The 15,156-nt window shown below is 36.6% G+C and overlaps 1 protein-coding gene across 1 annotated transcript in view; it reads right to left on the reverse strand.

Annotated features, from left to right (window-relative positions):
* BMP2K (BMP2 inducible kinase) overlaps window positions 1–15,156 on the reverse strand; it is a 103,238-nt gene that overhangs the window by 44,606 nt on the left and 43,476 nt on the right. Inside the window, exons 4-7 of the mRNA XM_043970356.1 lie at window positions 14,330–14,472; window positions 12,453–12,574; window positions 10,756–10,837; window positions 3,654–3,786 (exon numbers count right to left, since the gene is read on the reverse strand). Coding sequence (XP_043826291.1) covers window positions 3,654–3,786; window positions 10,756–10,837; window positions 12,453–12,574; window positions 14,330–14,472 — 480 coding nt within the window. The remainder of the gene's footprint in view (window positions 1–3,653; window positions 3,787–10,755; window positions 10,838–12,452; window positions 12,575–14,329; window positions 14,473–15,156) is intronic.

A 15,156-nucleotide genomic window follows, 5' to 3' on the forward strand; every position in this document is an offset into this window, starting at 1 on the left:
ATAACATGAACATCACTCATTGTATTTTAAACAATTCATTTACTCCTGAAAGCAGGTGTTTAACTCTCTTACATTCCCAATCAGAGAATGAGTCAACGGAGCAATCAATTATTCATGAAGTTTTACAGATCTAGTCAGTTACCCAGATTCTTCTATAACTCCTGAAGAAGAAAGAATAGGGTCGAATCCAAGATGGAAAAGGAAAACATCGAAAGAAAGAAGCTCCGCGGACTGATCACTAAGAAAAACAGCCCTAAGATCCCCAAACCCATGAGATAGACATGGAGGAATATTTCCACTGGCTGGGAAAGCTAATATAAGCCCAGGGTAAACAATGTAAACATCAGGAATAAAAAAGGGAAGATAACAAATGCAAAGACATAAAGGACTACAGATGCAGTTCCAATGATCAGAAATTGTTGACAGAAAACAAGTAGCACCCCAAGTCTTGTCAGGAAAATGTTCGCAGGGGCTCTGACTCAGGTAAGAGAACTACCTCCCTCCTGAGCCTATTTCGCTTTTGGACCGGCTCTGGTAGGAAGAGGGTTTCTACCCAATATATCTGCCTAACCCTCTGGGTTCAATTTTCCCCCGTATCTTCCCCCTACCCCAACATACTTTGGAGTCTTTTCCCTCAAAATAACATATTTCAAATTATCTCTCTAAATATTTCATTAAAGAAACATCTAATTTTGTTGTTTTTCTATGCCCAGAAGCCATATCTTGGCACAAAGCAGACACCTAATAATAGTGTTGCATCTAAGTACAAAAACTCTAAACTTCCCTGTACGTGACCGCCTTCCTGATATAAAGCAGGAGGGTCCTTAAGGCTAGCTAGCTAGCACAGTTCATCTACTCCTCTATTCATATAATCTTCCTTTTCGCTGATCTTTGTACAGTACAATAAAGGTTTCAATTTCCCTCACTATCCTAGTCACCCTCTTCCAGATGCACTCCAGCATGTCAATGTCCTTCCTAAAATGCTTTTCCAAAATTTGAACAGAGTTTTTATGTGCTTTATATATCATCTGACCAGAGCAAAGGACAGTGGGAATACAAGCCTTCTCTGTTCTGGAGACTTTGTTGTTATTAATGCAGCCTAAGATGCAATAAGTTTTTCTGACAGCTATGACACCCCTACTGATTCATAGGGACCTTTCAGATCACTAAATCTTGGGTATTTTTCTCATTCACTGTTGCCTAGCCATGTCTTTCTTCCCCTTTTACACACACTTGGTTTTCTGAATCCAAATGAGGGTTTTTTCACATCAATCCCTACTGCATGTCCCCTGATTATATTAGGACCATGGTCCAAATATTTTATGAATTTGATTCTGTCAGCCAGTATAACAATTATCCCTCCCAGATTCAGTTCATCTATGAACTGGATTAGCATTTCCTCTATGACTTTATAGAAGTTATCAATAAAAAAATTGGGTAAAAGATAGAGCCCTCTCCAGGCCATTATGGATCGATCCACTGATCATCATTCTTTATTCACCTAACATCTAACCCACATCTCTCATATTCTTAAGGATATCACACAGGCCACTGTCAAGTGCTCTCCTAAAATCCAGCTATACTTTATGGTATCTTCTAACCTACCAGTTAGATAACCTTTTACTCAATGTAAATAGAGAAAAACAAAGAAACATTTCTCTGTTCACCTTAGTTATCATATTTTAAAAAGAGCTACATGAAGCAAAATAAAGCCTCAGCATTGAGCTAAGTATTTTTATTTAACCATCCACACTGTCACCAAGTGATATATCGGAGAAATATCCTGTAAAAAAGACTTGTCCAGGGTAGCTTGTCCATGCGCCCCTGATTTTAACAGTACAGTACAGTCAGCCTGAGTACCCACTGCTGAAGAATGAGTAGCTCTCACAACTAGACTAGATTATGGTTTAGCCATCAACTCATCCCCATCCCACCCCCACCATAACCCCACATAGATATCACACAGCACCAAAAAGGGGCTTAGACTCAATACAATCTCCAATCTCATCTCTCAACAGTCCCTGCCCCCAAGGAGCTTATATTCAACACATACAGTAAGTAAAGAAACACATAGTTTGTTGTTTGGGGTTTTTGAGGGCAGGGAAGGGGAAGTGGGAGATGAGAGGACAGCATAACAAAACCATGGCCTTGGACTCAGGAAACCCTGGATCCAACCTGGGCTCTGATTCTGCTTAACTGAGTCATCTTTCTGGGCCTCAGCTAACTGATTTCTAAGACTATAAGTTACAGAGTTTGAGTTCTCACACCACTGAAATCACAAGGTCTTGATCTGCTGAGGTACAAACAAGGAGCTCTCTGCTTCCCATTTTTTTAAAGATACATAAAAATAGATGAAGTGGATTCTTCCAAGGGTTATCTTTCTGTTACTGACAATATGGTCCCTCCCCCCTACCCCCAATATATGTGTGTCAATACAAATATAAGCCACAAGATTCATGAGGGACATATTTGTATTAACTTCTAAAACTCCATATAACCTTCAAAAATATTCTTCATCTATTAGAGAGCTATACTGACACTTCAAGACCATTTAATACTACTAGAAAAGTCAATAATAAGTGAATGACAAGAATTAAGATTGATTTAGTGTGTTACGGTTTTTCAAAATGTTTTCCTCACAACAATCCTAGGAAGTATGTAGCACAAGTATTAATAAATTCATTTTAGTGAGGAAATAACTAAAACTTGAGTGATTGATTTGTCTAAGCTCCAAAGCTACTAAGTGTCCTTACTCTTTAGCACTCTTTTCACCGTGCCTTTCAATTAAACATTCACAAGCCTAATACAAACATTTCTCATCATACTGAGACAAAATTAAACAAGTTAATATTTTTTAAAGTATCCATTTCAAAAGTTGGAATTACATTTTTGTCTTTATGGGCAGAGTGTCATGTTAAGAACAACTAGAAGACTGTGGAAAGAAAACAACTAAAACTTTCTTCTAGTGGGAACTTTAATAGAAAATGAAATGTCTTCTTCTTAGGTCTCTCTAAATAATTTTTTAAATAAATGAGAAGGGCAGCTGGTGGTGCAGTGGATAAAGCATTGGCCCTGGATTCAGTAGGACCTGAGCTCAAATCCGCTTCAGATACTTGATATTTATAGCTGTGTGACCCTGGGTGAGTCACTTAACCCTCATTGCCCCACAATAAATAACACACCACATGACATAACATAAGGTACGTAACGTAATGTAAAATAAATGAGAAAATAAATTCCAATCAAAGACTAAGTAAAATCTCAAAAAGTAATTGATAAGTATCAGGTACACACTAGCTGAGTATTTTAGACCAAAAATATTTGCTTGAAATTTCTATTCCTTTTATCACAGAAAATTTGCTCTCCTAAAAATATTTCTCTACAGCAAGACGAATGAACCATTTCAAGCAATCAGCAAATAGGGTGTTTTCCTCCCTCCAACAATCCTATAGAAATGTACCTAGATAACATTTTCTTGCCTACAGTGATGCAAAATTATAATATATGAGAACTGCAAAAACAAATTTGGAACAAAAGATATAAATAAGATTCATTATCTCTTGGTAGGAAGATTCGCCCAGTATTTTAGAGGTAAGTTTCTTTACATAGCTTTTCTGAAAGTTTCCATTTTCATACTACATCCAGATACTTACTTATTAAGCAGTGTATGTGATGAGAATATCGAGAATTGTCTGGGATGGTAAAACTGCCATCACAAATAGCGACCTGACTCTCACCAAAGGGAACAGTGAAGAAGCAAAGCTTGTAGAGGAAGCATCCCAATGCCTGGAAACAAAGAGAACAGACATAAGCTTCATCATAGGACAAAGAATAAAATAAATCAGCAGCACTCGTCAGAGAGCCAACCATCGACCTCTCAAATTTACTTGTGTTCATCTCCATTGCAGGTGCTGCTTTCACCCACTATGAGAATATTACTTAAAACCAGAGTCACTTACTGACCTAAAGCACTGGGTACTCACTGAAGAAAGAAAAAATTCCTGATTTTTATATAATGGATAAATCATTCTTTTCACAAACTCGTTACTTATAATCCTTAATACATAAAGTATCTGGCCAGCTACTTCACATCTAAATGCACATACTTGACCTATATAAATTGTTCTAGTTTGACTTTTGTAATTCTAATTAAAAAAACCCTTCTCTACATTTTTAGATATAAAAACTGCCAGCAGATCCTGGGGCTCCAAGTGCTGGTAATAAAGGAAGCTATGTATTATTAAAGAACCTTACACAAAGAATATGGTGAGAAATCGTCACTGTGATGCTTCCTCTTGGGTCACGTAGAAAATTTATTTCTGTAGTCAATCAGAAATAAGCCTAACGATCCACAAAGAAAAAAACAAGTAGTGGAAGAATGCAAATTGCCTGTACGGTACACAGATGGATGGATAGCCACACACACACACACACACACACACACACACACACACACACACACACACACACACACACACACACACCCACCAAGGGGGGGGGGGGAAGACATGAGTATATGTGGACAATCAACATGGTCAACAGGCACTACCCTTCAGAGGGGGTGCAGTCTGGGCCCAGCATTAAGAGGAGCCCACAGGGTTGTGGCTATGGAAGACCAGTGCCAGGCCACGTGATCTGGGATCCATATTGGGGGAAAAGCACTTATGTGTGCGAGATGACAGGTCCATTCTAGGAGGATCTTTAATTTACAGAGTAATAACTTGCTAGAGTAAGTTTTCCAACAGAACATGCATTGGAGCACCTAACAGCTGTTGTCTGGTAAACATCAATACAACATTAAATGACTGCTATTTCAAGAATGAATCTGAATTCACTACTAAAGTGGTCCTTCCCCTTCCACTGACAAAGATCATCCACACTTCTGCCCTCTGAAGGTTACTCCAAGAGTTGCTGTGGCCACAAGAAACTAGCTATTAAAACAGTAATTCTTGGTCAGGAAACAGATGTCATCATCTGCTCCTTCTGAAATTTTTCCGATCAGGTGGAACCTGTTACTGCTTATGCTTCAATGAAGTAGCCGCCTATAAGAACTCAGAGTCACCTTTATGCGATGCTAAGACACTGGAAAGACATGATGAGCATTTCCTTCCCTTATTGGTTAGGGTTTATTCCATGAGGGGTGGACCCATGTGTCCATCACACATTATATGAAGTGGCGAGCGCACATGACTGTGGCAAAGCAATGTGGAGTTTTGAGCCACAAGGAACTGATAAGTGGGGCTTTGTTTGCCACTTTCTAATACAAAGGTATAACTCCTATTTAGACATCCATTCAGGTTTACATTCCCATTTGTATCATTACTCTGAAAACGGGGCTTTTCACTCAGCACAGAGGGAAAATTTGTGGGGAGAAAATTGTGGAAACAAAGAAAGTTAGCTTATTGATGGATTTTGCGCTAAGCTCCTATGAAAGTTGGCAGATACCTCAACAATGCGAAATTCTACACATTTTTAGGCCTTCTCTGATTATTTCAGAATGGATGTTTAGACATGAGTGTGCTTAAGTACTAAGCTAAAAATAATGCTTTTTGATGTTACTGAGAAAAAAATGTACTGCTTGAAGTTTGGGGATTCTATTGTTCTTATATCCTGGACCTTATCCATATACACACAGCATGAAATGAGGCAAGTTCTTTAGAAAGTGGTTTTTGACAGATAAGAGATTATGTCTTTTCCATATACATATGCCCACTTGTCTTAACAATGTTTCATTATGTCCCTATACATTTGGTAAACCATGATTTGACAACTGATTTAAATAAAGTATTTGCTTACACTTAAAAAAAAAAGAATAGATTAAGGCATCAAAAAAATTACCCAATTTTAACACATTTTAAGAAATGGGAACAATTAAAAGGCCAAAGATCTTAAGATACACTTTATACTCCAAACCAAATTAAAGAACATTCTCCAATTACATGGTACACAACCATACTTAACTATGCCAAAATACTGTCCTAACTTTATTTTATAAACAGCAAGTCAGGTTTACTTTCCAACTTTTCCCAAAGCTAAACTATTAAATGCAACCAATGATTAGACAGGTGCACTTCATACTTTTAATGGACATGGTGAGGAAAAATCACCATCCCTTGGCTATTTCTGTACAAAAAACAGATTCACACTAACAAGATAAACATTCGCTTGCAACATTTGATTCTTGTATTATTGATTATAAAACATTTAATAAGAAAATGAAGAGTTCTATAAATTACAATTCATCATTTCATATTTAATACATATTTTATTGATACTAAGTTAAATTACATAATATGATTAAGAGAGAAGAAAGTGAGTCCTTAAGTCCTTTTACAAAGAACCTTCAGACCATCATTTCTTCCAAGAAAGAAATCTTTAGGGGAAAACAATGAGCAAATTAAACGTAAGCTTCACTCTAAGAGCAATGATCAGTGTAAGTAAAGCTATGAATAATGCCCAAAACTTTTCTTAATGGCACATGAGCTGTGTTAAGAAAATCGCTGACTGCCAAGGTCGCAGAAAAGTTTATATACAGTCTAAATTTTAAAATTATTGACAAGCAGCCAGTTTTGCTTCATCAAATTAATTTTTAATAATCTACATTATTTTCCCCTTAAGTAGTTAAATTTTTTGTTTTGTTTTGTTTGTTTGTTTGTTTGTTTGTTTTTTGCAGGGCAATGGGAGTTAAGTGACTTGCCCAGGGTCACACAGCTAGTAAGTGTCAAGTGTCTGAGGCCGGATTTGAACTCAGGTACTCCTGAATCCAGGGCCAGTGCTTTATCCACTGCGCCACCTAGCTGCCCCCAAGTAGTTAAATTTTTAAGAGCAAATATTTATAGACATGAGTTACAGTGCTGAGAGAGCCTATTGGGGAGAAAATTGCTAAAAATACTTCAATTCGACATAGTTACAGGTTTTTAAATGTCAAAGAAAGTTTTCTTTCATTATCTGGACCACAGAAAAATCTTTGCAGCACTGGGAAGAGAAAAGGGGAAGATGAGTGGATTTGCAAGTCTGTCTATATATTTTTTCCCCTTTTTCCACATTAAAAGACAACTGGCAACTTGCAGTAACAGTGTTGCATTCTTATTTTTTAAAATGAATATTATTCTATACCTCAATGACAGAAGAAGCACAAGGTTTACAGTATAAATTTACATTGAAAAAAATATAAAATAAAATAAAACAAATACTGTAAACCTATTATCACTACAGAATCATGGAATGCTGCTGCTACCACTTGTCCCGAATACAAAATCTGATTTTGACTGATCTATTGTTACTGACATGGTCATTCTATATGGTCCTGAATTCACTGGAAAAAGTTTCAATCTCTTCTGCTAATGTAGGCCAGTCCCAAGGGTGGTGCTCTTAAAGGCTTTTTCACTACTTCTTAAGCTGTCTGCCACCGCATGGGTTTATCCTGAACAAAACAACAGGTCTTAGAGCTGGAAGGAACTTCCAGGCCTTGAGTGGAATTCCTTGACTTTCCTGGTGAGGTGAAGTCACCCTTAGGTGACACACCCATGGCCATACAGCGAATTAAGGAGCACAGCTGAGAGGAGAACCTGGCTTACCCAAATCACCGAATCATTGTCTAATGTGGTTTCTACTATATTACGCTAGCTTTATGTCATTTCACAGTTGTACTCTGGTTGATGTCTAGTATTAAACTACACTGGTCTTTTGGTACTACAAACAGTGAATAATGTTAGATTCTGAGTTAGGTAGACATGGGTTCAAATTTCATCTGACACATACCAGTTACATGACAATAAGCCTTAGTTTCCTCATATGAAAAATGGTAATTAATAATAATAATAATAATAATAATAACATCTATAAACTTTATCTTACAAAGTTATTGTGAGGTGCAACATAACCTACCTAAAGCACTCTGCCAAATTTAAAATGCAACATAAATGTCACCTATTTTTATTACTGTTGTTGTACAAATCCCTTTTTAAAATGTAAATAAAGTACTTTTATAATTCTTGGAATGGTTAATTTTGAATTTCAATTCTCTAAAGATAGGGCAATTTATAATTTAAACTAGATTTCTCAGTTCCATTTCCCTTTTCTATTTCTTGGTCTTATAAATACTTTATTTATATAGTAACAACAAAAAACAAAAACCAGAAAAAGCCACCCAGCCATGTAGAATAGTTTAATGCAATTTACTTTTTACTTACTCTTTCCTTAAAATATCAAAACAAAATCTAAAATGAAGTATAAGCTAAAAATGCTAAGTAAAAGATTCATTTCACACAGTCAATAACCTGAGTACTAAAGTTTTCTAAACTTGAAAAGATTTCAGCATCCTATAACCATGTTGAATCATGGGTCTAATATACTATTTCTGGTTTAAAAATAAATCAAAGTTATGGTCTCTCTTGCAATTTCCCGTGCCACTAAGTACTGGCATGATATTCACGTAGCATAGAAGTCAGTCATAGTAAGAGAATTTTAGGAGTTCAAGGACACTTTAGAAGATTTGGCCTAATAACAATTAGCATTTAGATAACATTTTACGGTTTGAAGAGCACTTTACAAATATTATTTCACTTAATCTTCACAACAATCCTAGGAAGCAGATGCTATTATTATTACCCCCATTTATTCCACTCCATCCTCCATTCAGCCACCACCACAATTTTCCTCAAGCACCCAGGCCACCCCCTACTCAGTCAGCTCCAGTGGCTCCCCATCACCTCCAGGAGCCAATACAAAATGAAGAGCGTGGCCTGTGAAAACCCTTCATAACCTAAGCCTCTCCTAAATGTCCAGTCTTCGTCCGCCTTCCTCCCTGAGGTGCACACTTCCACCCGGTGACACTGGTCCTGGCTGCTCCCTGAACGAGACCCTCCATCTCTTGCTCTCGGCATCGTCTCGTGCGTCTGTCCCTCATGCCTAGAAGGCTCTCCCTCCTCATCTCTGCATTATGCATGCCTTGGCTTCTCTCAATTCCCAGGTAAAATCCCACCTTACCTCAAACAAGCTGACTTGTTTCCTATTTACCCCGCATGTACATAGTTGTCTGTACATAGTGGTTTGCTTGTTGCCTCTTCCGCTAGACTGTGAGCTCCTTTAGGGCAAGGCCTGGTACATAGCAGTCATTTGGTGTTCATTGCCTACTTTTATGGCTGAGGAAACTAAGACAAATCAAGGTCCGGTGACTCGCTACGGCCATATCTGAACTCAGATTTTCCTGACTCCAGGCCCAATGCTCCATCTACTGTCATCAAACTCATTTCTACATTAAGAAGCCGAGGGGCAGAGAGATCAAGGACCCTGTCTCGAGTCACACAAAATGCTGTCAGCAGTCGTCTCTTCTGCTCCACGGCTTCAGGTTCTGTTGGGTATATTACACTGCGATTCTCTTTTGTGCCCAAGTTGACCTGGGATGGAAAATGCTTTCAGAATTGTGGCACAGTGGAAAGAGCATGGGTCTGGCTGACAGCCAGCAGCTGCGAGATGCTGGGCCAATCACTTAAGCTCAGTTTTCTCATCTTTACAATACAGACAATGCTGAGACAAGGGGCGTCGAGCTCAAATAGCAATGGCAGCCACTCACACATACATCGGGCAGCCCTACGGCCACATGGTGACTTACTTTTAAAAAGTATTTTTATTTTGTTAAATATCTGTCAGTTACATTTTACTCTGGTGTGGGTCACACTCAGGAATGTTGCAGGACAAGTGTCTGATAGCTGACTTAAACTACCTATGTCACAGAGTTATTGTGACCAAAATACTCTATGAAAGATCAACATGAAAACACACCAGGTAAGAAGGCCTAGAGGACTCACCATCTGCATTGGTGGAGAGGGTAGAGAAAACAATAAAATCATGGATCTAACAAAATATCCAAGTATGGCTTTTCTGGCAAGTTATGAAAGGAAGAATGGATACGAAAGATGTAAAACTCCTATCCAATTAAAATTCCTCAAGGGCAGGAACTATTTACATGTAGACTCTAACATGAAACAAGGGAAGAGAGGGAAGAAGGCACATAAGGCTCTACGGACCACTGATTCTATGACTAACCCCGAGTGTAAACTGGGTGTACACCTCTTTTCAAAGAGGAAGAATACTGAAATCAGCTACCAAACTCACTGGACTAGAAAGGGATCGAAATATTAGCCATTTGGAATATGGCAACTTACTGAAAACCAAATCCCTCCATAGTCCTCACCTGTATATTGAATTGTCAAACTAGAAGCCCTTAAAGATTCCTCGCAACTAACATTCTACGATTCTATTTCTAAAAACTAAACCAAATGGACAGAAGCTGATCTTTCCATTTTAAAAGTATCTGCATACATAGAGAGTTAATATAGATAACATTAACTGTGTTGGTTTCCATTAACTGACTTCAAAAGTACTCCCCAAAATAGCTTGTATTTTTAATTAATCATACCACCTTTTCTGAACCATGAACCAGCCTAAATGCCGACAGGCCAGAAAAAATAAAATGCATTGGAAACATTTTATCAGTAAGTCCAAAGGTTGACTTATTCAGAAATAACTTATCTGTTTTAAGAAAACCATTACAGGCAAAAAGTCCTTAATTTCAAGTTTGAGATTAGGGCCCTGTTTCCCTAATCCCCTTAATTTCCATGAATAGAAGTCATGTGCCTTCTTTTTTCCGACTCACTATGGAGTTAGTGCTTTTGTTTCTTTATACTGAGCTGGACTCTCATCATTTCTTACTTGACTTGCCTGAAATAAATTGTGCCCTTCCCTTTTCCTTACCCAGATATCAGCCTTGGTGGTGATAGGCTTCCCTCCATAAAGGTTGATCATTTCAGGAGCTCTGTATGACAGAGTCGTATACCTGGCAGTAAATAAGTGAATTGGAATGGAGATGTCAACAAAAGAAAGATACTACATTGGTTCCCCTCAAATATAAAACTGAATAACTACATGCCATAAGATATTACAAATAAACCTATGTTAAATAAAGTCTTATCTTTATTAGGATTTTAAAAATCAGTCTCCCAAGGATTAATCAACAGAAGGTATTTGAAAAAATTTTCATTCTGAAAATATAACTCACTAATAAGAAGGAAACGAAATTTCCTTTATTCAGAAGAACTTTAAATGATGGCAAGGGATTGGTTCCCTTTAATTCCTTATTTAAATTTATATAATAATTTCTCTATGAAAACATTCTTAGATACTTTCAACTTTAAATGTAACCTAACATTTGATGTTGTTTTTTAGTTACTACTTTTCTATATGTTTACTGGAGAAGTATCTTACCTAGGAAATGAATTACCTTGTAAATAAAGTACCTTAAATATAATAAGGGCTCTCCTTTATACTACATGTATATGTCTGTATGTGAATGCATAGATATTTATATACACAGATATATAACCTAGCTCACTTGTACCTTCTTTCTCACCATGTAATCCTCTGGTCTAAATCTACACTGATGAAATCCACATTCAGCTGAAGCTATTTAGAAGGAAATGTGAAATCAAACAGAAAGGAAGGAAAATGGTTGAAACCCAGTCTACTTAAATAAAATCTCTTTATGTGAAGGAAATTCTTTTAATGAGAGGTATACTTTCCTCATGTTATCAAAAGTAATTATGAAGTAAATATATGTCTTGTCTATGTTTTACTATTAATATCTCACAACTAAATAAAACTCTTAAACACCTTTTTAGGATGACATACTCCAAATAAGAATTGGCATATCAGAGTTTTGGGAGCTGGGGCATATATTACATAACTCGGGATATAACAAACCTCCACTCATACTGTGATATTTAAGTATATTTTGTTGAAGGTAGTATGGTATAATGAAACAATTCCATCTACCAATGGATAATGAAAATGTTATAAGTAGGGAAAATGGCTAGTGATAGAGCCTAGATTTTTCTAATTAGGTTTAATACATGATACACAAAAGATTAAGAAGTTGGTTCTTATTTTTAACCAAAGCCCTGCATAATCCAAAGATATCTAAAACTGTAGTAGCATTCCATTTTAAAAACCCAATAGTCCTAAGAACTGTCTGTTATGTGCTATCTTAAGTGATGTAACAAGTAAATATCCTTCTTACTATTAAAACATAAGGAAGAGACTTTATAGTTTGAAATTATTAAGACAAAGAATAATTTGCATGTATAAGTTCTCACAATAAGCATCAATGAAAATAAAGGTTACTAACTACATTCTATGTTTTCTTAAAAATATCTGTAATGATGTCATTCTTCTTGAATCATACATAGCAAATTTGCTTATAAATATTAGATATTAAATAAAAGCTACATTCAAAATAGTAACAAAGATATCAAATATTTCCTACTGAAGCCTAATTCATTAAATAGAATTCCTAAAATTAATTCCAACAGGTTTGTTTTATTTAAAGAATTAGAAACAGATCAAAATGTATTTATATTCCCATAAAATTAAGTAGAAGACCCCCCCAGACTTACTTTTTAATTTCTTCTTCCACTACATTTACCCCATCTTTCTGAGGATTAAGGAATTTATTAGTTGCACTGCCAAAATCACAAAGGACATAGTTTCCACCATCATTCAACAAAATATTTTCTACCTTAAGGAAAAAAAAACTGAATTATTACAAGTGTTTTCAAATTGATCTCTTCCTTCTCAATTTATGTTACATTCTGACTTTTTATATACATTTATACACACACACACACACACACACACACACGTGTCAAGACATCGGTTTCTGGAGGGCGGGGACCAGGGAGATCATAGATGTCTGATGAATGTAGGGTGGTTTGAGCTGAGAGCGACCTGGATGGCTAAAGAGAAATCTCAAGTGACTTTGCCAAAATAAAGATTAAAAGGCACTTCTTCTAGTGGTCATCCTATCATAGTTCAGGATAGCCCGGATCTAAAAATGCTCTCCCCCACGAGGCTAGGTGGAAGAAGTCAGCCAGATTAGATTTACTGTGCTGTCCTTCTTTACTTACTTCTGATGACGAGTCTGTTCTCCTGTTTTACTTAAACTTAAACCATAGTGGCAACACTTCTAGAGCAGATGGCAGGGACAACAAAGGTGTTGTGGAATAAGGAAGGGCAGCAGCAGGTAAAGACCCCCCACTGTTAGCCATCTCTGCTTCACTAGTCTTCAAAGGTTTCCTTTTACTAAGGACTAAGCCCATAAAGATAACAGGACTTTGGTGGAGAGGTCTCAAATGAAAGCCATCATATACCCCAGTTATGTGAAGTATTTCTCAACATCCTAAGCAGTAAACTGAGGAGCTGGTAAAAATTGCTCCTGACAAGGCATTTTTGGAGTAGCTGTTCATAGCCTATATACTCAAGAGGACTGCCTGAAACCCTTTCTGTGTTGAATCAGTTAAGACTTCTACATCCTCCAGGTTTCCAGCATAATCGGAAAGTATTAGGTTGGTCAAAAATCACTTAACAACCCATTGAAATCATGATTAGCTTGCTTGATGTTGAAAAATAGCTTGTCTGCAAAGACACAGAAGAAGTTTCCTTTTCTCTTGCCCTGTAACTAATTCTAAAAGGTCTGAGTGCAAAATTCCTACCTAGAATATTGCTCAAATCCACTTAACCACAGGCAAATTTAAATGTGTAGTAAATAATATCCATCAGGGTATATAATGATAGGCTTCTTCCACAATTCTTAGCAAAACTCTGAATACCATTAAAAGAAATTTATTTACTCACTCAAACTTAAGGCCAACCAAGATGTGTCACTAAATATGAAATATATTTATATGTACTATTTAATTTATATGACAGGTTTCTCTCTTCTCTACAAAAACACTGCAGTTTTAATTCTCCTGGATAATTCCTTTGGTTCCCAAGTTAAATCATAACTTTCAAATTAATTTTCTTCTTTTATCATTTGTACCACCCTCCTCAGGTTTTTGCATACCATAGGGGTAAAAAAATCACCAACCGTAAATATCTGCATAAATTATCTTTAAAAATTATAAATAGCACAAATGTATATAGAGAATTATATAGTCATATAGGATTATATAGAATTATAGCATTAGGCTTTCAAAGCATGGCCTATGTGAAATTAAACAGTATTTTCCTCAGGATTTTTACTCTCATCTGAAATTTCTTAGAAATGTCAACTTTCAGAAATAAATCTGCTAGATTTACACGGCATATAAATGTTCTCACATTTGTTCAATGGAAAATAAAAACGATAACAAAGAAACAAACTCCTTTCTCTTTAAAAAAATGTACTTAATAAAGAAAATAAAGGAAATTACATAAATTTGCACCAAAGGTGGTTGTTCCCACACTCATTTGAGGGGTCAAAAATTCCAGAAAGACTGCTCAGCTATCTTACCTTGAGGTCCCGGTGCACAATTGGAGTCTTACACTGATGCAGCCTGGCCACAGCCTCACAGGTGTCACAGAAGATCTGCAGCACCTCTGGCTCTGTAAAACCCGTCTGCAGCCGCTTATTCATTTGATTCACCACCTGCCCAGCTGCCAAGAGAGGAGAAAATGCTGAAAAGTTATTTCATAGAGAAAGACTGACCTGTGCAAAGAGTTTTAGAATAGCAGAAGGACGACAGGAGTAACAAAGTCAAAGATCTGCAGTGAAAAGCAGAATGTTCACATCACAATCTGCTGACTGAACTGGGTCCTATGATACTAGACAAAATTCAGTTCCCTGAACCTTACTTTCTTTCCCTAGCCCAATCAGTCCCTAAGTTTCTCACAGCTGTAAAAAACTAGGATCATCTATTTAGGAATGTCCATTCTGGAATTAAGTATTCACTGACAATCCTTACTAAAAAGAAAGGTGAAGTCCTCAATCAAGCCAACAAATTTCCAAGTCAACACCATAGCATATACAAGTCATTGACATTCATTTTATTTATACAGATTAAACTTACATCTGTGTGAGAAATAGGCAATATTTTAATAAATTATTTTCATTATTTCAATAAAGTAATATTTTCATTAAAAGTTGCTACACCAATACCCTCACTTCTTTAGAAGTCAGATTTCTGGCAAATTTAACCAATGCAGACACAGAAAATTTGCTTCTTTACTGCAAGAGAAATAGTTGTTACTAAGCCCTTGCAATTTTAGAAAAAAATACCTGAAGACCCATCACCTATTTGATTTTATGTAGCATAAGGCTACATATGCAGCATCAGCCCA

This window comes from Dromiciops gliroides, chromosome 6, assembly GCF_019393635.1.
Source record: "Dromiciops gliroides isolate mDroGli1 chromosome 6, mDroGli1.pri, whole genome shotgun sequence".
NCBI classification, from domain to species: Eukaryota; Metazoa; Chordata; class Mammalia; order Microbiotheria; family Microbiotheriidae; genus Dromiciops; species Dromiciops gliroides.